This window comes from Gymnodraco acuticeps, unplaced genomic scaffold (assembly GCF_902827175.1).
Source record: "Gymnodraco acuticeps unplaced genomic scaffold, fGymAcu1.1, whole genome shotgun sequence".
NCBI classification, from domain to species: Eukaryota; Metazoa; Chordata; class Actinopteri; order Perciformes; family Bathydraconidae; genus Gymnodraco; species Gymnodraco acuticeps.
In genome coordinates, this window is record NW_022990966.1 from 727062 (window position 1) to 753207 (window position 26146).

At 42.5% G+C, this 26146-nt stretch overlaps 1 protein-coding gene across 2 annotated transcripts; it reads right to left on the reverse strand.

Moving 5' to 3' along the window:
* Window positions 1-1435: 1435 nt before the first annotated feature.
* Window positions 1436-25521, reverse strand: ttbk2a (tau tubulin kinase 2a). 2 transcript variants are annotated; one of them, XM_034235390.1, is made up of 16 exons: window positions 25222-25521; window positions 19433-19597; window positions 17883-18030; window positions 16581-16654; window positions 14613-14753; window positions 13615-13719; window positions 12452-12517; window positions 12240-12332; window positions 11981-12106; window positions 11630-11787; window positions 10462-10669; window positions 10131-10354; window positions 9030-9570; window positions 7937-8263; window positions 6115-7154; window positions 1436-5719 (listed from the first exon to the last, which is right to left on the reverse strand). In XM_034235390.1, the coding sequence occupies exons 2-16, from the start codon at window positions 19499-19501 to the stop codon at window positions 5269-5271; spliced, it is 3771 nt and encodes a 1256-aa protein (XP_034091281.1). In that variant the 5' UTR covers window positions 19502-19597; window positions 25222-25521; the 3' UTR covers window positions 1436-5268. The 2 variants fall into 2 exon arrangements, with proteins under 2 accessions (XP_034091281.1, XP_034091282.1); XM_034235391.1 differs by lacking the exon at window positions 7937-8263 and having other exon boundaries at window positions 25222-25520.
* Window positions 25522-26146: the final 625 nt, after the last annotated feature.

Below are 26146 nucleotides of genomic sequence, written 5' to 3' on the forward strand. Positions count from 1 at the left end.
TACCATACAAATGTACCATCTACAAACTAATGCATTAAGTTCTCTATCAGATAAACACATAATATGTTTCTAATATGTGTTTGTCTGATAGATATGTTTTTTATTTGCAAAACGTAATGCATTAGTTTGTAGATGGTATTTGCAAACCACACTGTTTGTTAGTGAATCATAAGGCATTTGTAAAATGTGTTTAGTTTGTTTGTGGAGTTATGGCAGGAAATTAGCTCCATAGTATGTAATGTCTTGTTGCTTTGTATGTCTGCCCCTGGACTTTGGTGTATGTACAATGTATGATGTTCATGTATGATGTTGAATAGATGAATACAAAATAAATTTAAAAAGCTGATCGTCGTTTCCATGATCCCTAGCTAGACTATTATGACTACATTTTTATAAACATTGAGAGCAGTGTTCTCAAACTCAAGGCTTATATGACCTATTGAAAACTTGTATAAAAAAACAACTTAATAAATACAATAAGGTACTTACTTTTTACATTATCTTCATGTCTGGTTGTGCAATACAGCTGAGGTATTAGTGAAATATACACATCAATTACAAAGATACAGTTACTAACATCGATTGTTATCCTTAAATAACATCTTCTTATTACAGACACATGCATTTCCTAACATTCGGTCTATATGCTGTAAAATGTATTATCTCTTGGATTTACACACGGCATCTATTGCACGTCTGTCCGTCCTGGGAGAGGGATCCCTCCTCTGTTGCTCTCCCTGAGGTTTCTCACATGTTCCCTTTAAACTGTGGGCTTTCTCTGGAAGTTTTTCCTTGTACGATGTGAGGGTCTAAGGATAGAGGGTGTCGTTTTTCTCATACTGATATTCTGAACAATCTGTGCTGTTGTATTTGCTGTAAAGTGTCTCTACTGTAGGCTAATTTTATTTTATGTACAGCACTTTGGCTCGACCAAAAATCGTTTAGAAATGTGCTATATAAATAAAACTTGATTTGATTGGATTAAACATGATGTCATTAATTGCTACTCCTGGAAGCTGCTTGACATCTTTCTTGATCCATTTTCGTCAATAATACATATGTACAATTTAGTCATTTGGACTGTCTATAGTGTCATGTTTTACCCTTTGTTAATTATTGTGTCCATACATCTATTGCATGTCTGCCCCTCGTGGGTGCAGGAATCTTTCTCAGTTGTTCTTCCTGAGGTTTCTTCTATTCTTAACAGGTTTTTGGGAGTTGTTTTCCTAATCTAGAGGGTCTATTGCTGTACATAATATTGAAAAGCCCCGTGTGGTAAATATAGACTTGATTAAAATGAATAGATCTAAAATCTTCAATGTATTCATTTTTCTGGGTTGTTTTGGTTGTATCTTGTATAAATCGTTCTTAATGAAGATTAAAACAAGGGGCTACAATAAAAAAAAACGGGGAAAAAACCATACACAGGATTATGTCTGCATGCGGAATGAGTATTTTATTTATAACCACTTTATAAAAATAAAATACAAAATAATTTCAAAAGAAAAAAGAAAAAAAACACTGTACAAGGCATTGGTATGACACAAATGATAGAATAAACATAAATAATTACAGTTATATACAATGCAAAACTCCCACTTGTTACATTCTTTCCTTGAAACTGTACAGTAACATTTCAAAACCATGACGTACATTACAACGTAAAAATATCCACCATTAAAAAAATCCCGACAATTGAAGTCAAAATGATGGATGGGTGAATTAGCAAATGTCACAATAAATAGTTTCTGTCAAATATTTAGAAGTTACTTACAAGTAATTCAATGTAATGACATGAGAAGTGTACAAGTGCACACCAAAGCTATCATTAGTTTCCGCCTAAACTTTGAAAATAAATTAAAACATCTGGGTTTCTTTTGCTGGCATATGGGTATTTAACCACAGATACCCAGCAAGCTATAAAATAGGACACCTTTCTATGAGCAAGCCACTTTAAAAAGCGACAAAGAAAATCTCATCTGGATCTCAACTAGTACTACATCTCCACATCACTTATGTGCATTAATAATAAAGAAAACATGAGAATATATCTGATTATCTTTAGAAACCAGCAGCACTGTTTACCGTCTGTTCCTCCCTTTCACTGAAGCCCGTTAGCATTTAAGTTTACAATAGTTATTTTTTATTTCAATAATTACTTTATATTTTACAGGTATATATTAAAAGTCTGCACAACTGCGTTCGGAACTTTGAAAGCTTAGAATATCTTGAAATCTGGAGTTGAAAGAGGGACGATTCAAAGATTGATTGCTGGCGACATGTAAGGAATTGAACGCTCCAGATTGAGAGCATACTGTTAACACACACATCTTGAATGCTGCACACAGTCGATCGAAACATTTCCCCACGCACTCTCACAGAAAAACATGGATCTCTCCGGTAGAAGCACAGCTTGGTAAGCACAAGAGTCTGACAGCATTGATTTCAGTGTTGATATATTGACCTCGCTGACAGACCTTTCACACACAAGGAGATGAGTGACAGAAAGGCTTGGCTTGGCCCGAATAGTGGAATGATCTCCAACACAGACAAGGCTCAGTCATCCCTCGCGTTGCACAGAGGGGCAGAGAGGAGACATTAAGGCGACTGACTGACTGAACGCTGTCTGCCTTCAGGATGAGTCATCATAGCTGCTCTGTGAGCGGTGATATCTGCAAGGTCTGCACAAAACAGCACGCGTTATACATCAATCTCGGTGCAATCTCATATTATCAAATCTCAAGTCGAACCACATCTGCAAAATCTACAAAAATATTTGGCAATGTGATTTTTTGTGACCGCTAATGTGGTTGCATGAGGTACTCATCCAAAATCAGTTTATTACAGCATAGATCAAGGCTCCAGGGACCAGTATGTACTTGTAAGACAGTGAGGTAAAGGGAAGAAAATATACTAAATATACTGTACACTTAAACTGATATCAAAATATGTTCAACAGCAGAACATTACTTTGCTTTTTTAGATTTCCCCTTAGGGATTAAAATAAAAAGGTCTTCTTTGTGATGTTAAACGCTGTTTCTTCATAATGGGCCATAAAGTGATCTACTGTAAATAATAGACTGACTATAGTAAAGTACCTCATGCAACCCCACCTAAAAACATCCGCACTATCCCTTTGATTCTTCAAATCACAGTTGTAAAGTCTATTCTCCTTTTTATTCTGGACATTCCATCATGTCAGTATTTGCACTGAGTACAGTCCTCTGGGTTCGTACAGTCTATCATATTCCTGCAACACATTCATCCCAGTGAAGTCAGTGCGGGGAGCAAAGGAAACAAGTCAGACATCAGGTGGGAAGGGCAATAGAAAGAATATTAGATGGGTCAGAGAAAATATATATAGATTAAAAGGTGATTCACTGCTGGGTTAGAACCAAGAGATACCGTGTGATGGGAGGTGGAATGCAGCTTTCTACTCAGTTGTTGGTTCTGCGTGTTTTTTTTTCTGTTGAGCATGCAAAGAGTAGCATCGAAAGGAAGCTGGAGTTATTTTACAGTGTCTTACAAGCAGAGGTGTGGGAGGAGGTTGTGGAGGTTCAGTGAGGAACTACATGATTCCTTTCCCTTGTGCACAAACAAACTGTATGTCATTATATAAAAGACATGGTTCGGCACAGGAGGAACAAAACTAACAAGAAAACCATCTGGCATGGAAGCCTGGAAGATCATTTTGGTGTGGGAAATATATTTACACATGGCCTTGATTTTCAATAACATTTGACAAGATGTTTGAGGTCGAAAAATCACATTTTGATCAAGTTTTATCTCCAGGACTGACCAGGTATTTATAAACAGGACAGGTGTGATGGGTTCCACTTCAAATATTTCCTTTTTTTTGTCATTACATATAATTGCTACTCAAGTAACTCTCATTGTGTTTGATTTACAAATCTTGGTGTTGCTACCTTTTCCTAAGAACACTGGTTAAAAGGGTTGTCTTATAACCGCTGGCACAAGACTGTTTTTGGCTCCTTTTTGTTTAAATACAAACAAAGTGAATCCTGAAGCTGCCCTAAAGTGCCAAGGCACACGCTGAGACAAACATCTGTGTCTGAACATTAATACATACTCAGTAATGTACCTTGTGTTGCTTAAGCTATCTACTGCTACTACTCAATAACTACCACTAACACACTTCTGTAATCCCTTCAGTCAGCGAAACACTTCCGATTCCCCCTTAGCAACACAGTAGGCACAAAAAGGTGTGTGTCCTCACGCACTTGACATGATTGATTGTATAAAAGGAGTAATCCTTTTTGATTTAGCATTTAAAACTAATGTGAGTGACACAAAACCATACATCCACCATCACAAAGAAGAGGGTAAGAGTCTCAAGCATTGCTAAGCATCAAAATAAATATCTCAATAAATACAACTGTACACAAATATTGGCTTTATGCATTCGGATATAGCATAAAGTAAACATCATACCCTGCCTGCAATCTCTGAGTGCAGAGGAGATAACTGGGTCAGCCCCAGGGCAATATTTCATTAAGTAGTGATCATTTTGACTGATCTTCCATCAGTATATTCCAAGTGCATTAATACTGGGGATAAATAAGTTACATTACATTGTGGTGCAGGATGCATGAAGATGAATAAACAGGAAACTGATTTATTTATGTGCCCACCGGCCAAATAACTATTAGTTTACATATTATATTATGCCTGCATGTAAACCATTCATTCATTTTGCAGCTATACTATTTTTTTCTACAACATAATAATATATATGAAACGAGGACCCTGACTTGTCAACATGGCTTGTCTAATAAGTTCTTAAAGAAGCACCGATTTTACACATGAGGCTCAGTTTAGTCGTCGTAAGAAGTACTCTTCAGCCGGTGAATGTCAGATTGGGTTTGAGGCTTTTCAACAGTAAGCCTTACAAACTGGGCACTTATGCTTTTAAGTTACATTATGGGATATGTAGGAGCTATAATGGAGTTTAAAAGTCTCAGATTCTGTCCCACAGATTCTTTAGCATTCTTCTTAAATCAAAATGGAAAAGGAAGTGCATTACTAAATCACTCCTATAAAACTGGGCACATAAATCAATGAGAAACCCGGTGTGCAAATAGAAGGAGTGAAGAGAACAGCGGGAAACAGCGAGACAAGGTTCAGACTGACAGCGTAAAAAGGGGAAATTAATACAGGAAGACTCAGGCTTTAATCCTGACCAAACTATCAAGATACAGGAGTCCTCCCCTCCTCTGCTGCGGCAGCACCCCCCCCCCCGCTGGGGAACTATCTGGCCAGCTTGCTCGAGCACTTGCCGTCTCGGCTGCAGCTCTTTCCCCTGGACAGGTGGAAGGGGCCCGTGCGCGCCTGCCGGCTGCAGCAGGTCTCCTGGTGGTGAGGGTAGAAGCGGCGGGGAGGTGGCGAGCCGGAGAAGCTGGGAGGTGAGCGGCTGCGGCCCAGGCAACCCCCTCCCCCGCCCCCCCGATGCTCGTGGCGGGAGGGCGAGGAGCTGACGGAGCGCTGCAGGGAGGAGGAGCTGCGCGGGGAGGCGCTGGAGCTGCGGTGGTGGTGGGGGGGGGAGCTCGTCAGGCTGCAGACGCCCATCCTAGAGCCCCCGTACTGGGCTGAGGAGCGGTGGTGGAGGGGGGAGCCCCGGGAGCCGTGCATCAGCTGAGCGAGGCACGACAGCAGGTCTGAGTCACTGTTGCTGCCGGCTCGGATGCGGTAACGCCTGAGCCTAAGTGGATACAAAAAAAGAAGCAGGGCAGATTATGAATCAGAGCCAAGTCATATCATAGCAAACCAGGAAACAGGGTGGTACATCAAACTGAGCCAGTGGGTTGTACATTTATTTAAAAACGGCAACTACTATGCACATTTTGTTAGTAGTATAATGGTCTATTTTAGTGTATACTAACTGTTTCTGTAAATGCATATTGGGTGTGTATTTTTTATTTTATTTCATTTTTAACTCATTTGCAAAGTCTTGTTTATGTTCAAATTGGGCTTAATAATGTAATTCTATTCTAATCTTATCCAATTAGCTTAGCAAAACATAACGTCTTTGTTGTTCATCATAGTTGTTGTTGAGAACAATAATGGCCTATTTATTTATAAAAATCAACCAATTACCTGCCCTCCGCTGTGGGGCGGCCCGGTGGTTTTCCAGGGGGCGGGCGTGGCAGGTATTGGGCGGCCAGCTGCTCAGCAGAAGATACCGGATGAACGGGACGTGGGATCCTGCTCTTGCGGGACAGAGGGCTGGAGGAGGAGGAGAGGGAGGGGCCGTCGTCTCCCTGCCGGTCTGAGCGGGAGCCCATGAGAGAGTCCTCGTCCTGAGAGCGGTCAGAGGTGGAGGACAGCGGGTCCCTAGCGAGGGACGCCACCATGGGACCACGCCTATCAGAGAGGGAGGGGGAAGCAGTGGGAGAGGGGGCCGATCCGTGGTGGTTGGCTTTCTTCTGTAGGAGTTTCTCCTTGGCAGACCCCGCAGGAGGGAGATCCAACAGGCTGGAGGGCTCCAGGACTGGGATGCGACTGTGCCTCCGGCTGGGGGCCTTACGGGGAGCAGCCGCGGAGGAGGAGGGTGGTCCATCGGTGTGATCGTGGTTCACCTCTCTGCTCGCCTCCCCCCTCAGCTGAGGCTCTGTGGCACAGGGAGTCAGGCCAGAATCATTCTCAGGGTCCTTCAGCTTGGGGAACGCCCCGTTACTTAAATCCCTTTGGCTGTTAACAGTAGGGGAGAGGTGGCCATTGGCAAACAAGGGGCTTCGAGGAGAGTGAGGGGAGTGAGGGGAGTGAGGGGAGTGAGGGGAGCGAGGAGAGTGAGGGGAGCGAGGAGAGTGAGGGGAGCGAGGAGAGCGAGGAGAGGAAGGCAAGCACAGAGGAGGCGAGTGTGGGGAACGTAGGGAACGAGGGGAAGACAAACGGTTTGGCGGAGGGCCCTGAGTTTTAGGAAACATGTCTCCATTGACCATTATCTCAGCCAGGGGGTCTGTAGGAGTCCCGGGATTGGTGGGCACATGGTCCTGGGGGGAGCTGATGTCCGCTGTGCGCTCCTGCACCTGCTGAGCCTCGGCTTCAGCCTCACTCCGCCTCTCCAGCAGGAGGCACTGTGGAGCACTGTCTGATCCCGACTGGGAGGAGAGCCCAGAGGGACGCTGAGCCGTCAACTGGAGGGGAGGGGGGGGGAAGTGGAGACATGGGAGGAAAGAAAAAGAAACACAAGTGTTATTTTATATCAACCATACTAAAATGGGAAAAATATTCTAGTTGTCAAAGGCATGTTGCTGATAGACTACAACATGTCGAGTTGTGCTGTAGTTCTGTAGCAAGAGCCTGATGCAGATGTGTGAAAAGAGAAGAATTTTATAATATGGGGTAACAAATGGTGATTAGTTTGGCAACAGCATGCAATACCATAGCTACCAGACCGAAACACACAAGTGCTATGGCAGTGTCAGTCAAGCTGTGAGTACTAAACCAGCAAGTAGAACAGGAAACGTTCACGCAACTTCGCAGGGGGCTTCAGCGAAGAGAGGGTGAGGAACAAATACAGGGAGAGAGAGAGAAAGAGAAAGATAGAGAGGACAAAGACGATCTGAAACAAAAGAGACCATGCGACCTGTAGTCATGACTCGACATTCCAAACACACATGCCACAATCAGACAAACACACACCCCCTATTCAGATCACAAGGACACATGTCCAGACACAAGGACACATCTGACCCATGCTCTGTCTGGCCTGCACAATGCCCCTCATGGTTTCTGGAGAGAGCTGCCGGACAACACAATAAGCAAGCCGACTGAACAAAGAAGCCAAAATAAAGCAACTTAAACGAAAAAAACAAATAGAAAAAGAAAGAAAGAACGAAAATGTTGACAGCCGGTGTGTTGGTAATGACGTAGAGGAAGCTGAATGAAGTTTTTTTCGTAGTGATGGGCTCATCACCTGCTGCAGCTGGGCACGAGTGATGCGTATGACGGAGGGAAACTTGGCGTTGGCAGCGCCCGCCGGGATGGCTGGTAGTTTCCTGCGAGCGGGTGAGCGGGTGCCGGGGGCGGGGTACTGTGGGAGGGAGGCGTGGCAAGAGGAGGAGGCGCGCTCCTGCTGCTGCGGGTCGACGGACATGCTGCGCCTCAGGGAGGGAGGGTGGCGCAGGTGCAACGGGTCCGACAGGGTGGTCAGGAGTGTGTGAGGGCTGGGAGAGCGCAGAGGGATGGGGCTGGAGGTCCGGAAAGCGACTTCCTCAGGCAGGGACGGAGGAGAGGTGGGGAACTAAGAGAGGGGAAGGAGAGAGGAGGGGTTGTGAGACTGGTGAGGGAGGGAGGAGATGGCGGGAGTTACCGTGGGGAGCAGGAGGATGAGTTGTTCTCAAGCGATAAAGCGACGGGAGGATTATCAAGATAGGAGGAGGATCTTAGGCTAGGGGAGGAAGACAGAGGCGAAGTATTTGGGGCAGATTGTGGACATTATGAACATGGAGGAAGTTGTTCTGGTTGTAGAAGAGAGAGTGAGGGGACAGTTATTCCTCCTGGCGTTTAAAAAGTTGCTCAACAATTGTAAAGTGTTTTAACTTTTAGATTTCGGAGGGCTGGCTGAAAGTTATACAAAAGTAAAAGAGCAAAAAAGTAATTTAAAATCAGCATAACCAAAGCATATATAATAAGCAAATTATTGAATTTGGGAAGTAAATAAAAACCAATCAAATATATTGGAAAATGTCTGCAAAATAGGATAAATGTAAGCATATTTATTGCAAATCAAAGTGCATTTCAATAAGCTTTCTTTCCCCCATGCTGTGATCTGATAAGCTCTGCAGTTGTGACACATATATATTTGTCTAACACATAAACAAAGGCGAATAAGCGAGAAAACATAAAGCAGTAACATTTAGCTTGAAACTACAGCAAGATGCAGCTGGTGGGACTCTGACTGCTGTATGATATAAGCATTTGGTTCTGTAGAGCTTTTTAACTTTGTAAAATGCAGTCAGTAACATGTTGGCCATGTTGTGAGAAGGCCTTCAAATGAAAGTGCTTACCTGAGTGAGAACTCCTTCAGCCAGAGCTTCACCCGGGCTGGTAGGAGTAACGGGAGGCAGACTCCCGATGGGGCCCACGCTAAGCTCCAACTTGTCCACTTTTGTACTTCCCTTGGAGGAAGCCGTGCTTTCTCGTCTAGCTTTGCCAGAGAGAGGGCTGGGACTGCACTTTTCCCAGCCAGGAGACTGATCGCCCCGCTGGAGCAGCTCTGGCTCCTCATCCTCCTCTGAGGTGGCGGTCTTGGCTCCTGGAGAGCCGCCGGGCCTCTCCACCATTACCCACTCCCTGGAGTCAATGTCCTGCCTCCCAGAGCTCAGGTTCAGGGCCACAAAGCCCCCGCTGATGGCCGCCCCCTCTCCCTGCTCCAGGGATCCACAGGATGCTGGTTTAGGAGACCCACCACCCAACCGGAACTCCTCGTCGTAGTGCCAGACCCTGTCGTGGCGCTCCCCGGCGGGTACAGCCTGAGTGACAGGGATGATCGCTGCTCCGTTAGCCGCCATCTCCTGCTGCTGGGGGCCGAGCTGCTGCCTCCCTGAGCTGAACACACAACACAGATTCAAACCATCCACTTAGTGCTCTGTCCTCCGGAACATTTAGCAGAAAAGGATGTCAACATAGATGTATCTGCCTCCAGTCTCATATTGCATAGAGCACAGATAGTGTACAACCACACACACACCTTTTCCTTGGTGTGCAAGTTCTTTCATTGTGAGTAAAGAAGACAAAAAAGCTTGCATATATGTAACATCTGATAGTTCAAACTAAGCCATGGAGGAAGTTACATTAAGTTTGTTGCACCTGTATTCTTCTTAGAAAGTGAAACATGTGAGATAAGGTGAGATGTATCGCACTTTATTTCTAATCAAATTGTATCTGTCCAGATACCTGAAGCACTATTATTGGGGTATTTGTGTGAATGAGAGTGATAGAAGAATGATGATTTTTTTGTCAGTTTTCCACGAAAGAAAAGTTACAAAATGCTTGTGCGTGCTGTCAATTAGAGTTATTGGATACATGTGCATGTCAGACAATTAAAAAAATCTGAATTGGCCAACAAAATTGCAAGCATTGAATCGAAGGTTACTTGATAGACATACCAGGTCTCCAGGAAGCGCTCTGGACTGGGTTTGGCTTCTAGGCTGAGCCTCCTCTCTATATCCAGACTGTGAATGTTGCGGATCTTCCTCAGCAAGGGGCCATCGCGGTCTGAAGCCCCCAGCTCAGAGTGCAGTTTGACTGGAGAACCGAGACTCGGCCCAGCGTAGGGGTTCTGGTTTGCGTGGTTGCCCTGGTTGTTGCTATGTTCCTCCTCCGTTGCCGCCTATGGAAAATAAGTCCGTTTTTTTAGCAAAGGATTACAAAAATGGTGGATTGCTATTCGTATAACTGGAGATACATTATCTGAGAGGGGATACAACTATATTCTACCTTCCAGACCGCCGTCCTGATGCGGTTACGGTTGCGGTCCAGCTCCTCCCACACATCCGCCTCCTGGTTGCGGTGGGGGTGGAGGGGGGATCCCGGCAGGCGGTCCGGGGCTGGGTTGTTCTCCGCGTCGCTGAGCTGCTCGTCCTGCAGAACCTCGTCTGTGTTTTCCCTCATCAGGTCGCCAGGGATCAGGGAGGCATTCGCCATACTGCGGGACAAAGATACACACATTATTTTATGTATAAAGCTATTTTTCATTTCTAATAATAATAAGCTTTATTTGAATAGCAATTTTCATGCATCAGGTACAGCTCAAAGTGCTTTAACAAGGCACACGTCACAATTTAAACACAACCAGAGATTTAAATGCACCAAAAAACTAAACAAAACAAAAAACACGATACAACAGTTTATCAGAGGCCTGTACGACGAAGCCGGTTCAACATAACCTGGATATGTTTGACTTATCCGACTTGCCTAATCCAAAACAAACGCGCTCTCGCTAAGCGGTCCTACGACGCTGGTTATCAACTCGTTAACTCAAGCCAGTTTTGCCCTATCTAGTTATGTGCGCGTTCACATAAAAGGGGCGTGGTTAGCAACATTTGAACAATCACAAACATGGAGAAGCGCACTGACAGCGCAGCGTCATACTTCCTGAATGAAAAGTGAACTATAATATTAGACAAATCTGAAGACGTTAAACTTTAAACATCCATGACTTAAACACTTTATCCAGGATAAAAGCCACATAGCTGCACCTGCAAGGTGAATACAGCTGGTAAAAGAAAGTGTTTGAATGCGTACATTAACAGGTTTATGATATCACTGCCTAAGACACGAGTGGATCTGAAGTTAGCTCACTAAGCGAAAATCCGGCTTCGTAGTACAGGCCTCTGGACGTGGTTCAGAGGCTAGAGTATAATACATGAACTCTCTCCAATTCTAGTTTTGTTAGAAATGTATATTGTAAATTATTTTTTATTGTGTCTAGGCCAATATTCTGTCCCATTTCACAAATCGCTGATTATGTCTTACAATTGTAAGAATTGGATTAAATAGCTATAAAGGGAATTGTGGATTTTCAACCACCTATTGTTACAGTATTTATTATAAATAGCACTGGAATTAGCTCTACTAAAAAATGTTTTAATTCAATCAAACATACCCCATGTGTGCCGGAGTGAGGCGTGTGTGATGTTGCGGTGTTGTGGCACTAGCACTGATTGTAAAAGTGCCATCAGTGCCGGTCCGCTCCCAGTCATAAGGGTCATTCTCCACAACATTGTAGGTTTTCATGCTGTTGTCAAACACTGACATCAGCAGCTGTAACCACACAAAATACAAAACATTTGTATTTTATTCAGCAAGAGTCTACAGAAAAAGAACAAACACTTGTGGTTCTTAAAAACAGGAAGATACCACATTGACTTGAGGAGATATTTCTAAATCATGCACTGCACACTTTACTAAAAATATGTAGCTATAGCATCATTTAGCAAAACCAAAATGTCATCACCTGGTAGTCTGGCTTTGTGAAGTAGTCGAGTGTGGCGATGTGTTCCAAGAAAACACCAAACTCTGCCGGCAGGTGTTTGAGCATGAGACGATGGTCGTAAGTATCCTTCAGCTTCCCCACATGTTCCTGGGAATACACACACACACACACACACACACACACACACACACACACCTGTCACATCTCATCACTTACAGCTACCTGGACAGGGCTGTTTAGTTTCCATGAAGGACAGGCAGCGATTATTGGCTCTGCTTACTTTGTCCTTGATCTTCCTCCATGGCAGCTGCCCGACCAGAAACTCCACCAGCATGTAGAAGAGAGACCACAGATCATCGTGACGACCCATCTCCTGCAGAACCACATCAAGGTTGAGTTCACAGTAATCAATTATATTGGATCATCGTCAGATCAGGACAGAAAAGAGAAAGTTGTGTAATGCATGTGAATAAATGGATAATAGTTACGGACCTTATTCTTGTGTGCATTGACGGATGCATATCGGACAGTTCCCCTGAACCCTGCCACTGGACGAGGCTGATGAACAAAGACAGGAACAGACATTAAATACAAACATTTTACTATTTAAAAATTCAGCAAAAGAAATGTTGTCAAAAATAAGTCAAAACTATTTAAAGAAACAAGTTGTATGTCCACCTATCTTTTATCTAACCTCTGACCCCCAAATATTATTATATCACATTAAACATTTCCTTTTTCTGCATTTGTGTTATCACATCACATTATGAGAAGGAGTGACTTGAAATTCTCTGAGGTTATGTGACTACAGGGGACATGTTGCATTACACATAATAATTTAATTCATTGTTATTTTTAGAAAGTCACTGACTTAAAGGTGGGGTAGGTAAGAATGGAGAAACCAGCTCGAGTGCGCTAGAATTTGAAAATACACAACCGGGAAAAATCTGCCACTTCCTTACAGAGCCCCTCCTCCAACACACACGAACGCGCACATGACCAATGAGGACACGAGATAAGTTTGTGCACAGATGGAAGGCTGACAGGCAGGTAGGCCATCCAGTTACTTTAGCCGGGCCGGCTCAGATGATTGGTCGTGCTTTTTACAGCGCCACCGCTTCCACAGATGACATATATTTATGGATTTTTTGTCAAAGCACTTCAGATATTCATTGCTATCGGGATGTTAAGAGCATTCCATGGAATATAACAAAACGTGTATCTCGAGCCGGTTTCTCAAACTTACCTACCCCACCTTTAAATCATCTGTTAAATAACTAAAAAAAGATACATTGGGGCCTTTGACATCAGAGGAGGTTCATACTGTACCAGTCGCAAAGATTAGAAGACCTTGGGATGTCTCAATTTCGTGATATATGCTACTTGGAAACCGGTTCTGACTGGATTTTGTGTTAGGAGGGCAGGGTTAAGAAGAGCTCTGCACTCCTATTTTTTATACTTCTCCTCATTACAGCTTAGGTATACTAAGAGGGAGAGGAGAGGTTATGCAGCCACTGTTGTGTAGAGGTTTGCTTTCTGGCATCACTACTTTAATATATACATTTCAAATAAGACAACAGAGAATAACCATATCTTTTTTTTTGAAGTGCAGCTTCAAGCTCAGTGTAAAGTCAGTAACAGAGTAGGGCACTTACAGGTCGGACCTCCTGGCAGGAGTTGGTGAACTGACGAGCTAAACCGAAGTCCAGCATGTAGCAGGTCCGACACGTACTCGGGAAGCGGCCCATTGCGAAATTAGACTGAAGCAGAAAAACAGGAGGCAGTTGTTAAACAGAATAATAAAATCACATTATTTGTTCCATTATTTCTGCTTGAATGTTTGGTTTATTGTGTGTTGTTGTTGATGGTAATTGTTTTTGATTATCATCTGCAATGGTTTTGAGATTTAAAACCGTAAAATGTGATTGAAATGATTACTTGAACTATTATGTTGTGAATAAGCCTTAGCTATATACACGTGTAGATCGTTTAATGATTTTGCAACTGTAAAGGTTCCCCCTAAAATAAAAACATGAATACATGTTAATAATGTTCTTGTAGTTTCAGGGGAATAAACATATCTCTATGGCAGTGTTTCTCAAACTTTTTCATACCAAGGACCACTTAACCAATAAAAAAACACTCGCGGACCACCTAACTCCACAAATATCCCAAAACACATCGTTTTTTGCAAATCGCCTTAAAATGGTACAAACAAGTGGCCACATGTGTGATGAAGGTGTTTATCTGGGCTATATCATGCAATTGAAAGTGAAACTTAAGCTCGCTCCATTAGGGAGATATTCCCGCGAGTGCGGAAAACTTGAATTAATTAATTAATTTCAAATGTGAAATGTTACCAATATACTCACGGACCACTAGGGGGCGCTCACGGACCACCAGTGGTCCGCGGACCACACTTTGAGAAGCACTGCTCTATGGTGACATGCTTTAATACAGCAGTAATTGTTGGGCATTAAGCCAACGCTTTCATTGAGCCAGCTTACTGTAAGAGCAACAAAGAAACTGAGTCAGCAAAAATACTGGCAGCCAATAAATAATCTGACAGCAGAAATAAAGATATTCTCATGTGTACTGAAATGAGAGCCGAGCATTAAATATGCCTCGCTGCTCCGAGCTCACGGTGACTCACCGGTTTGATGTCACGATGCAGGAAGCCCACAGAGTGGATGCTCTCGATGGCCTCCAGGATCTGCCGCCCCAGACGCAGCGTGGTGCTGATGCTGAAGGTTCCCCGAGTCATACTCCTCCTCAGGTCAGCCAGGTTACGACCCTGAGATCAGAACATGGACGAGATCATAAAGTCTCAGGAACTCTGTCAATTATTAAAACATGTCATATATGCTATATATTGCTTTCTATTATTTAATACTTAGACATTTATTTTCTTGCTGTAGTAAATGTATTCTTAGTTATTAAAGTAGTTTCTATGCTTTTATTATGAAGGCAGTTTGGAGCACTGGATGATGTGGGTGTAATTGTGTATATATTGGAGACAGGTGGTGATGTGAATAGAGCACTAATAGACACATGGTTTTTCTACCAGGGTGTTTCAAGCCAGAAGAAAGGAAAGCCATAGGAAAGGCTTAAGGAATGAAATATAAGGAAACCTGTTGAATGTACTTTGTTATTGGAATAAAATGCACAAACGGAGATTCTTGTCTGGACTTGGATCGTTGCCCTGCGTAAGTTTCGCCAACTGGTGCCCTCAGCGGTTATATTCAGTGTTATTTTAAGTTCATTATCAGTTTTATTTCTATATGATTTTGGCCGCTACAGTCATAAAAGACCTAATCGTCTCTATCTACTACTCGTTTGGAAGCAGCACACTGTGACTGGGAAATGAAAATAGAACCTATTGAGTCTTTTACTGGCTGAAATGTTTGACGATGTGACAAACAAGCCAGATGTGCTGAGTGGATAGAAAAACACATACATTCAGCTAACACCAATCATCTATAATTAAACACACGGTGCGGGCGGGAGGTGGTTGTATAAATGATGATGATGTTTTATAGTATGTGAACAGTTTGTAGTCCTGCTGCCTAAATCACCAGCTGGAGAGTAATGCTGCTATAAATATTTTTAGTACAGGATGGGATGGCAAAAGTCAGTTTGTCTTTTGGTCTGTCTACCAATTTAGTCCACATGGAAATATCTGGAAATTGTAAAAAAAATTGTTAAGAAAATGGTATAAAAAAATAAATCACAAAACATATTCCTCCACCTTAAATAAAATAAATAAGAGGTACATTGTAATTTTTGAAACTGGTGATAATAATAATAAATTGGCTATCAAAATGGATAACCAATTGATTCATTGAAATGTTTTCCCTTATATTGGATCACGTTACAGCAGCAGTTTATCCATCTTTTCAGATTTGAACAACGTCATTATTGAACACATACACATTTCTCTAAATTGTAATTCCTGAATCAAAAAGTAATAGGTGATTCATTATAATTATATTCAGCTTACTTAAAAGTTATATTGACTAGACACATTGAATAGACCAGTGTTTCTCAAACTTTTTCATTCCAAGTACCACTTAACCAATAAAAAAACACTCGCGGACCACCTAACTCCACAAATATCAAAAAACACATCGTTTTTCTTGAACAGATTACAAATCGCCTGAAAATGGTACAAACAAGTGGCAACATGTGTGATGAAGGTGTTGCGCTGGGCTATATCATGCAATCTAAACTTAACCTCGCTCCATTGCGGAGATATTCCCGCGAGAGTGCGGAAAACTGAAATGTATTTATTTATTTCAAATGTGAAATGTTATCAATATACTCACGGACCACTAGGGGGCGCTCACGGACCAGTGGACCACACTTTGAGAAGCACTGGAATAGACTAATACATTATTGACAAGGAAGCCAATCACTGCACTAAAAAATGCCACAAACACATGTTACTGATTGGCTTCCAACGATTCCCCCATCAACTGGAAGAGCCTGAGTGAATATTTTATCAAGACTTTCACTGGAATTGTCAATAATTTATTGGTCAATCGATTAATCGCATCAGCATAATTCTAATGTCTAAATGCAGTTAAGAGTGAGGCATTAAGTCCCCTGCATTTATACCAACCTGAAGCTCCATGACGACGTAGTTGAAGCGGTCGTTGCGACCACATCCCACAAAGCGACACACGTGGTCTTTACCTAGGGGAAATAAAGGAAGAGTCTCAAGATTACTTTTGGAGGAGAAGGAGAGGTGACTTTTACAGCATCATTTGATGGTAAGATGCGTCGCTCTGTGTGAATCATGATGATGTTCATATTTCTCTGCCCTCTACAGCTCACTGCCCTTCCATCACCAGCGGCCCTGTGCTGTACGACTCCCTGCTGATTTATCGGCTATGGCACACAACGCCGGGTCCATACATGAATGCATAGTGTGTTTGTGGATATGTGTGTGTGGGAGCAAATGTGTGTGTGTGTGTCTGAAAGGACATTGCTGCAATAGAAGCTAGACAGCAGCCACACCCCAAACCCTTACGCTTGAAGGGAATGCAAACAGCTACTAACCAAACCCCCAAGGTAAAACAAATACATTTATTCCAGTTTATCTTCCTATAAGGTCAATGTTTACTGTGTACATTTGGGTGGGTCAGCAATGTTTCTATGAAGGGGGAGTTGGAGTTAAGCCTGTCTCAAGTTACATGTTGGTTCCCCAAGGAAGCACCCAACACATGATGCCTGAGGCCGCAGCCATTAGAGAGCAAACATGATCCCAGCCCATTGATTTCCTCTCAGAGGAGAGAGAGAAACGAAAAGGGCACATTGGTCAAAAGGCAGGAAGGAAGAGGGGAGGGGGGAAAGACACAGTTAAAAACAGATAGAGGAGTAAAACTATGCAACCCCCCCCGAAGAAGCTCTCTTTTGTTGATCCTGTGTCTCTGCTGTGAGACGATGGGAGTGTCCAGGAGTACAAACTTAAACCTCCTCTATCACTGGCATCTTGAACTTTTACATGAATCTCCTGACTCTTAAACCACAAGTAAAATGTGAAATTAAGAGAGAATGAATGATCTCTTAGATGACGGTGTGTTATGCAGCGCAGAGACTAAATCAAAGTGAGCTGAGCCCTGGGTCAAATTGTAATTTCAGATGAGTCAGATGATATCTGGTCTCAGGGGAAGAGATTACAGGCAAACCCTTGCATTTCACAAGCATGACACTTCCTGGATTAGTCTGCCTTTTACTCATTTCTCCCTGCTTATGTGTTGCATCAATCTCGGACAAATAATTGAGCGAAAATGTTTCTCTTCTTTTAAGCCTTTGTTCTTCTGCCACAACTCAGTGTCCTGTCTTCCGTAGGTCGTCGGGCCAGGGAGGATCAATCGATTTCAGAAATGTAACCAAATCCAGTGAATCCATTTCGACTCACCCTGGAGCTTCTTCAGTACGGCGACCTCCATCTTGAGCACCTGTTTGGGCTGCTGGGCCGACTCAACCTTCAGCGCCACGCTGACCCGCGTCAGGAGGTCCACCGCCTCGTAGATCTCCCCGAACCCGCCTCCCCCGATCTTCTTCGCCTAGAGGGAGATGATCAGACTTGACATCAGAGGAAATACCACACAGTCTGCGTAACTGGACAGCAAGGTGTACTTTTATAAAAGTGGAAACATAATGTGCCCTATCTTAGGAAAGTTAGAAGGTCAAAGTCAGTTACAGAACATCCTCCATGAGGTCTGTGGAGTTTTGCTCGATTATACTTCACAGTGGAGATTGCTCATCATGAAAATGCTTTACACTTTTCTCTACTATATTAGATAATAACAGGGCTGCAACAAATGATCAGTTATTAAAAACAAATGTGACAATTGTTTAAACTTTACACAAAACAAATGCATAGTTTAATATATATAAATAATATCTATAAAATGCCAGAAAAACGTGAAAAATCCTCATCACAATTTTCTAAAGAGACATATTTGCATTGTGTGTTAAAATATTCAGTTTAGTATGACAAAACAGGAAATAAATATAAATTAAAATCCTGACACAAAAGATGAATTATCAAATAAATAAATGATCAGAAGTGCTGGACTTCGAATCAGGGGATAGCAAGTTAGAGTCCCACTGCAGTCAGCATGTCGTTGTGTCCCTGGGCGAGACACTTCACCCCAAATTGCTCCTGTGGGGAATGGCACACACACACACACACACACACACACACACACACACACACACACACACACACACACACACACACACACACACACACACACACACACACACACACACACACACACACACACACACACACACACACACACACACACACACACACACACACACACACACACACACACACACACACACACACACACACACACACACACACACACACACACACACACACACACACACACACACACACACACACACACACACACACACACACACACACACACACACACACACACACACACACACACACACACACACACACACACACACACACACACACACACACACACACACACACACAGAGAGAGAGAATCTAACCAACACACACACACACAGTCTAGTGTTTAGCTGCAGCATTCTTATGTAACTCTGTTCATTAGAAGACAGGAAGTGGTGCCAGGCTGCCAGTGAGGACTAGCAGCCTCACATGGCACCCAGGCGGGCAGAGAAGTGAGGGGCCGGGGCCCTCCGGGGGGTACTGCTGCCTATAGCTCACTGCACCACCACAAATAGATATAAAGGCTATTTTTAGATCTCCTGTACTGCAGCAGGCAGGCAGCCCTAAGTGCACACAAAGACTCAACCCCAAAGAGTCCGACCCACAGGTGAGACACTTTAGAGGAAAGCAGGGGAAATCATTGTGTGAGGAACAAAGAGTTGTTGTGTTTTGACAGAGTGTGAGCCAAGCAGTGATGAGGCTGGACAAACACTCTGCCTATTGTCGCGGAATAACACGTCACTTACCACTTTCCATCGTTCCTTGACCAGAGAGAGCACGGTCAGGATGTCAGCTTGCTCCGTTCCCCCGCTCATCCCGTCTGTGGACCTGGGACGCTGTCCTCACTGCTTCCCCCCCCCTCGACCAGTGGCCTCACACTGACACGAGCATTAGTGCCTTGATGGAGAGCCCTTAGGAAGCCAAAGAGAGACACAATGTTAGAAACTGAGGAACAACTCTCAAGGAAATCAATAGAATTATTGTTTTAATCTAACAACCTTTACTGTATGTACTTATGACTTGAACCATAATGTACCAACTTTGAAATCATACTTGACATTATCCATTTCTGGATTTATGCGAGTTTCCTGTATTTACACGGTTACTTACATGTTATGTTATGTCTAACTTCCTTCATTTTACAATTATTTTCTTTGTATTAAGTCTTATGCTCTCCTGTGTTTGACTCTTAACATTTTTGCTGCTATGACACCTGAATTTCACTATGGCAGTGTTTCTCAAACTTGTTCATACCAAGGACCACTTAACCAATAAAAAAAACACTCGCGGACCACCTAACTCCACAAATATCCAAAAACACATCGTTTTTTGTACAAACAAGTGGCAACATGTGTGATGAAGGTGCTTATCTGGGCTATATCATGCAATCGAAAGTGAAACTTAAGCTTGTTCCATTGCGGAGATATTCCCGCGAGAGTGCGAAAAACTTAAATAAATGTATTTATTTCAAATGTGAAATTTTACCAATATACTCATGGACCACACTTTGAGAAGCACTGCACTATGGGGATGATACAGTTTATCTCATCTTATATTAATCTGCAATGCTTCGAGATAATGCTCTTGGGTGCTTCAAAGGGAGATTTATTAGAGTTGAATATGCATAAACAGGGCTCCAGAGTGTGACCAATCTGTCAAGTGCGACCCAACTGAGCGTTTTTATTGGTCGCTTTTGCGGGCCTGACATTTAGCACGTCTGTCTCCATGTGTGTAATGTTCGAACTGGAGCCCTGTACTCCTCCCCATGGGACAACACAGCCTTACAAACATACAGGTAATTCAAAGTGAGGAGAACTTTTGATTGATATTTCATCCATAAAAATGCTTCAGGGTCGTCACACCTGTCCCAGACCTCTGATCACAAAAGAAGCCAAAAAATAAATGGCTTTTTCAGTTACAGTGGCTCAGATATGATGAAACATCCAATATTAGACAGTGCATTTTATTGCTAAGAGTCAGCCAAAAACTGCTTGAAGAATATACGTTCTGATTCAAAACGTTAAAAAAAGCACATGTCATGCTTGTGACCATGACAGGTGTTTGGCTGGTAGACCGGCACCCCCCCCCCCTGCAGCATTTTCAAGGAGCGGCAAACTCAAGCAGTGAGAAGGCCAAAATGATAATACACTCCAACAATGCTTAGAATACACAGTAGATAATATACATAACGATTTGGATGCACATAAATGCAAACGTTTGTCTGCAGTCCTGTCCAATAGGCCTGTTTTTTGGACTGTTTGAACTACATGTGAAAGTTGGAGAATGTCCACATTGGAGAGACAAAGTTAAACCCCGGCTTAATGTCTGCAGCTTTCTGATACTCGACCATGGCAGCAGCTGCCACACCTGCTGCCAGCAGCTGGCCTTCTGAACAAACTCGCAGACAACATTCCTGTGTCTTAAATTACAAAAAGGCTTCATCTGAGTTTCATTTTTCCAAGCAATTTATCTTCTGGGTATGACAGCCATGGAGCACGTCTCATAAGGAGAGTCTAGTCAGATATAATGAGTCTGATAACTAAACTGTATGAAAGTGGCACAAGTTTTCTCATTTATTGAACTGAATAATGTTTCACTAATTTGATTTGTAACAGTTTTACTTTACACGCACCCTCTGAGTGCTGACTACTGACTTTATTAATGGTTCATAAATCACAGTAGCTCAATTGGGTTGCCACATTGGGAAATCCCTCTTCTTATTATTTCTCTTTGATATATTTCATAAAAATTAAAGTTAAACTCTCTCTATGTTCCATCAAGTCTGACGTTATACAAGCTGATCAAGTTGTTAATAAAACACATCACAGATCTGCAGCATTTTCTAGCAGGTTAATGAAACAAAGATCTAAAAAAAAAGCAACCCAGAGAATTTCTTTGCTAACTGGCAACCCAAAGGTTATGGCGTTTAACAGATTTATAAAATATCATTAAATTGTTTCTCAAAAGGCCATTAGTTAAACATCTTTATCAAGGGTGACTTGTTGGAAAGTGGCTCCAATAAATCTACTGGCATGTTGCCCAGGCTTTTTTTTTTTGCATGGCCGTCTGTAAAACAAGGATCAAAAGAAGTTTGTCCTGGAAAAGTTGGGAACACACTCCTTTATTATCACTATTTTTACATCCATGTCTTAGATAAGCATTCCTCAGAAGAGAACACGCTGATAACTTCCTTCAGACGGGCTCCAAATGCTCCGTTTCATCATTCTGCACACGGAATGGCTGTGGATCTACCGTTATGCAACCAGCCTTCAAAACACTATTTGGTTACGAGGCATGATCCCGACATCGAGGAGGCAATCAATCCCATCATGCACCAGGGTGAGGTTGGGTTGATGGAAGAGGGCAAAGCGTGGTTAGACTACATAACAGCGGAACAACAAGCATGAAATGTGACCCAGGGTTGAAAGTCAGGAGTAAGGGTACACTTTAATACAGAGATGACAAGATTAGATGTAACATCAATCTCTTTTTAAGACATGTTATCACTCTAATGGCCTTTGAACTGTATTCTTTTAGTATGCATGTCATAATGTTTGGATTTATTTGAATTACTGTGAACACTGAACGTCCAAGATTTATATTGAGGTTTCTTTCTTTTTTTAATAAAAGGGCTTTTTTATGGTTTAAACAGTTTACAAAAGTCGAGTTCTTACTGTTCCCATTATTCCCTGAGGTACATTAATACATGTGCGTACAGCCAGGTATCTATACACAAATACAGCTATATAAATACATTCATTTAGATATGTTCAAAGATCCACATACAAGTAAATAAATCCTGAACCAAACTTCTACACAAGTCTCTTTCATGCACCAATTGATGTCAATGTCACGCACTAAATCTGCACAGAGAAACACAGTGAGACAAAGAGAACAGAGTAGGAGCCGCCTTGTAAAAACATCTGTGTAATTCTGGATGTTATGTTAATCTGTGGCAACGCAAAAAACACAGAGCATGCCGTCAAAACCACAAAAGAAAGAGAATCCCTGTTAACCACAGAGGGATGAGAGAGACTCACTGTAAACCCTGATTAAATAACCTCTGCTGTGAGGCTAATGTCACAACTTCAAGGTCACTAGTGTGGTCCTTCTTTTATAGGAAGAAAACGTGTTCCTGTTACATCCGAGCTATCGTGCATGAGTCATTTCTGATTCTGTAGGAACAGGATGGTTGGATGAGCAATGCGAGAAATGGCTGACATTCAGCATCTACGGATTGTGAACAAACATTGGACAGAGAAGTAGAAAACATACAAGAAAAGAGGGATGTTTTTGTAGGACTTTGCTACCTGACCTTTACACCATTGCATATGCTTTAAGGTCAAAAGTCTGAATAACTCTTAGCCATCTTGTGCCTCTTTTATCCCTGAAAGACCGGAAAGACGGAAGATACTACCTGCCAGTCGTCTTTTTTGACTACATATGACAAGCCACAGCCCACATGTCTCTAGCTCAAGCTTGTTCACACTTTGCACCAACACACACACACACACACGCACAAACCTGGCCACCTCACGCTGGGAGTAATCTCACACCTCACAGAGAGGCAAGGCTCTGCTCTTCCTCCTCCGCCTCCTACTTGATATCAAACCTCCATGAATGAATACAAAACAACTGAAATCAAACCAATGACTGACGACCGGCTGCTATCGTCTTCTCATCATGAATCACGCTTCCTGACCTCCTGCATCACCATGCCGACGATGGTGCAGTCCTTTTCTCATTTGCTGACTGCAGCTTGTCGTTGCCGCTGCCCTTTGGGTCTGCTGGAAGCTGCACGTTTTTACGGCTTCATAAAGCACCATGAAATGTGCTGCCACCCACAGAGGATTCCTCCTGCTTAAACCTCAGTTAAAACTCAGGTGTTTTATCAGTAAATATTGACAAAAAGCTAAAGACCACAGTTGCAACTTACTGTTGTTTTGATTTAGGATTCATTTGTTAAAGGTCTGGTCTACAAAATGTCAAAAAAAGTGAGTAATGTCCATTCCAGTTTTACAAAATCAAAACTGATGTCTTCTTTTTGTCAGTCCAAAACCCAAATATGAAAAATAACTAAAAATAATAGTCAAATTAGTGACGATTGCGTTACTGTTAATCGACTTAAATTTTTGTTGAGTGAGCTCTGATCCCGGAAGCACGCTATGACTGCATGTGCAACACAACACATGGCTGAAGTGAGTATAACTGCACTGAAAATCTGCTCAATTGGCTGTCTAATCTGTGTGTGGCCTGAGTAGCAGGTCTGGGACACTTGTCTTCCTGCTGCTGGCTGAAATAAGTGTCTGGTCTGAGCCCTGGAGAGGAGCCAGCATGGGGGGGGGGGGCTTCCACACTCGGCCACAGCATGGATAACACTGATCTAGTCTGAAGAAAACTGTGAAAGGATAAGTGTGTTTTTATATGGCGCCACTGAAGCCTTAACTATCAAGGATGCACTCACCTTAAGAGCAGTTTGGGTAATTACTTTCAATGGAGAGTGCTTAAAATGCATTTATGTTAAGAGCCATTTGTGCAACAACAGAAAAGAAAAGAAAAACCTCTGGCAAGTTGGTTTCAATGGAATGTGACCGGTGGAAATCTGCAGCAATGTCCCAATATAATTATCATGCTAGTCTTCCAAAAATTAAACCACCTATCTGCATAAGTGGGAGAAGTTCTCTGATCTAGGAATACTCTGTCACAAGTAAAAGTCCTGCAGTGCATATGTTACACAAGTAAAAGCACAAAAGTATTGGCATTTCAATAAACTTAAAGTACCAAAAGTAATAGTACGCATTATGCAAATGGTCATTTCAGAATAATATATAATATATGTCTTGATTACAATTATGGATGTGTTTATCACAGATGGTAAAGGTGCAGCTAGTTGTAATTACTTTGTATGCTGCAGGGTAGCTTGTGAATTGTACTCCAGGTGTAACTAAAGTCTTATTTAATTGTTGTTTATATTTCACATTATTATTCCAATTGTGCCAAAAGAACTAAAAAGGTAATAAATAATTGTTATTGCACTTAAGTACAATACTTGATTAAATGTACTTAGGTACTTTACACCACTGGCAATTACTTTAAATGGAGAGTGCCTCAAATGTATTAATTTTAAGAGCCATTAGTGCAACAACAAAAAAGAAAAGACAAACCTCTGGTTGCAATGGGATGTGACAGGTAGAAATCTGCAGCAATGTCCCCATATATATGTATCATGGTATAGTCTTCCAAAAATATAACCACTATGTGCCCTCCCTGCGGTGGACTGACTGTTGCATAGCGAGTTGGTTGCCACAGCAGATTTACTCAGGCGCGTCCACGCACATTGGCCGCCACACGCACCCTCATCCCGCCTGGCTGTGTAGGAGGTTATATTATATACTGTGAGCTGCTGACAACATGCAGGATAACAAACATGCCGTTGCACGCGACAACGAATTGAGGTGTTTAGGACAATGGGGCGAAAGCGAGAAAGGGCCAGAGCATATATACAAGCACGGCCTCCTGATTTCTGAATCCTTACCTCGGGTCTTTGCTCCCAATCCTTGATCCAATCCAGCCGGGTGTGGTTACAACAAATCCTCTGCTTTTGGAGGCGGAGGGGACGACATTGAACGGAATACCATCACGAGGGAGCAGTCCATGAAGAAGAGATGGCGGCGGTGGTCGCGTTTGTAGAAAATGTTAGAGAATAATAAGCAGGTTTACAGGGTGGAATATGTCGGAGTGTTGGTCGTCCCTGTTCTCCTTCTGCCTGCTGTCACCTCAGCATCTCTATCGGTCGCTGCGGATCCGTGACGTGACGAGAGTGTGATGGTCATCAGCCTTCCTGCGTGCGCGGCCCCGATTCCATTGCCCCTCGCAACAAGATCGAGCGCGCGACACGGGGTCTTTAAAAGCGCGCTCGCTGTGTCACGGGAGCGCGCTTTAAAAAAAATCACATTTTGTTTGCAGGTTGACCATCTAGTCCAGTATTATTTAATATACATCTATGACTAACATTTAATATACGTCTATGACTAACAAAGTTATAGTTTCTTTAAAGGTCTAATTTTTGACCAGAAAAATGAACTCAATCAAATAAAAAATCCTAAAATGTCCACCTCAATAAAGAAGATTGTAAGAGCCTACATTTAACATTTATGATTGGATAATCATTGTGTTTAGCTTTCATAATTGGAAAATGTGAATCTGTATGTACTTCTAGAAATGTTTGTATATTTATCTAAATATCTTGTCTGTCTCATAAGAGCAACCTTATAATAGTTGTTGGAGCTACTCAATATTGACATCAAATTAAAACAGAAAAATAAATCTGTGTTTTAATAAAAAACGTCTTAATTATCTGTTAATTTATAAAGGTTAAAAAAAACTAAAAAAACCACCACTAGAAGGCGACATTAACTCATATATGTATCTGACAAAGCTCTGACAACATTTCATCCAGT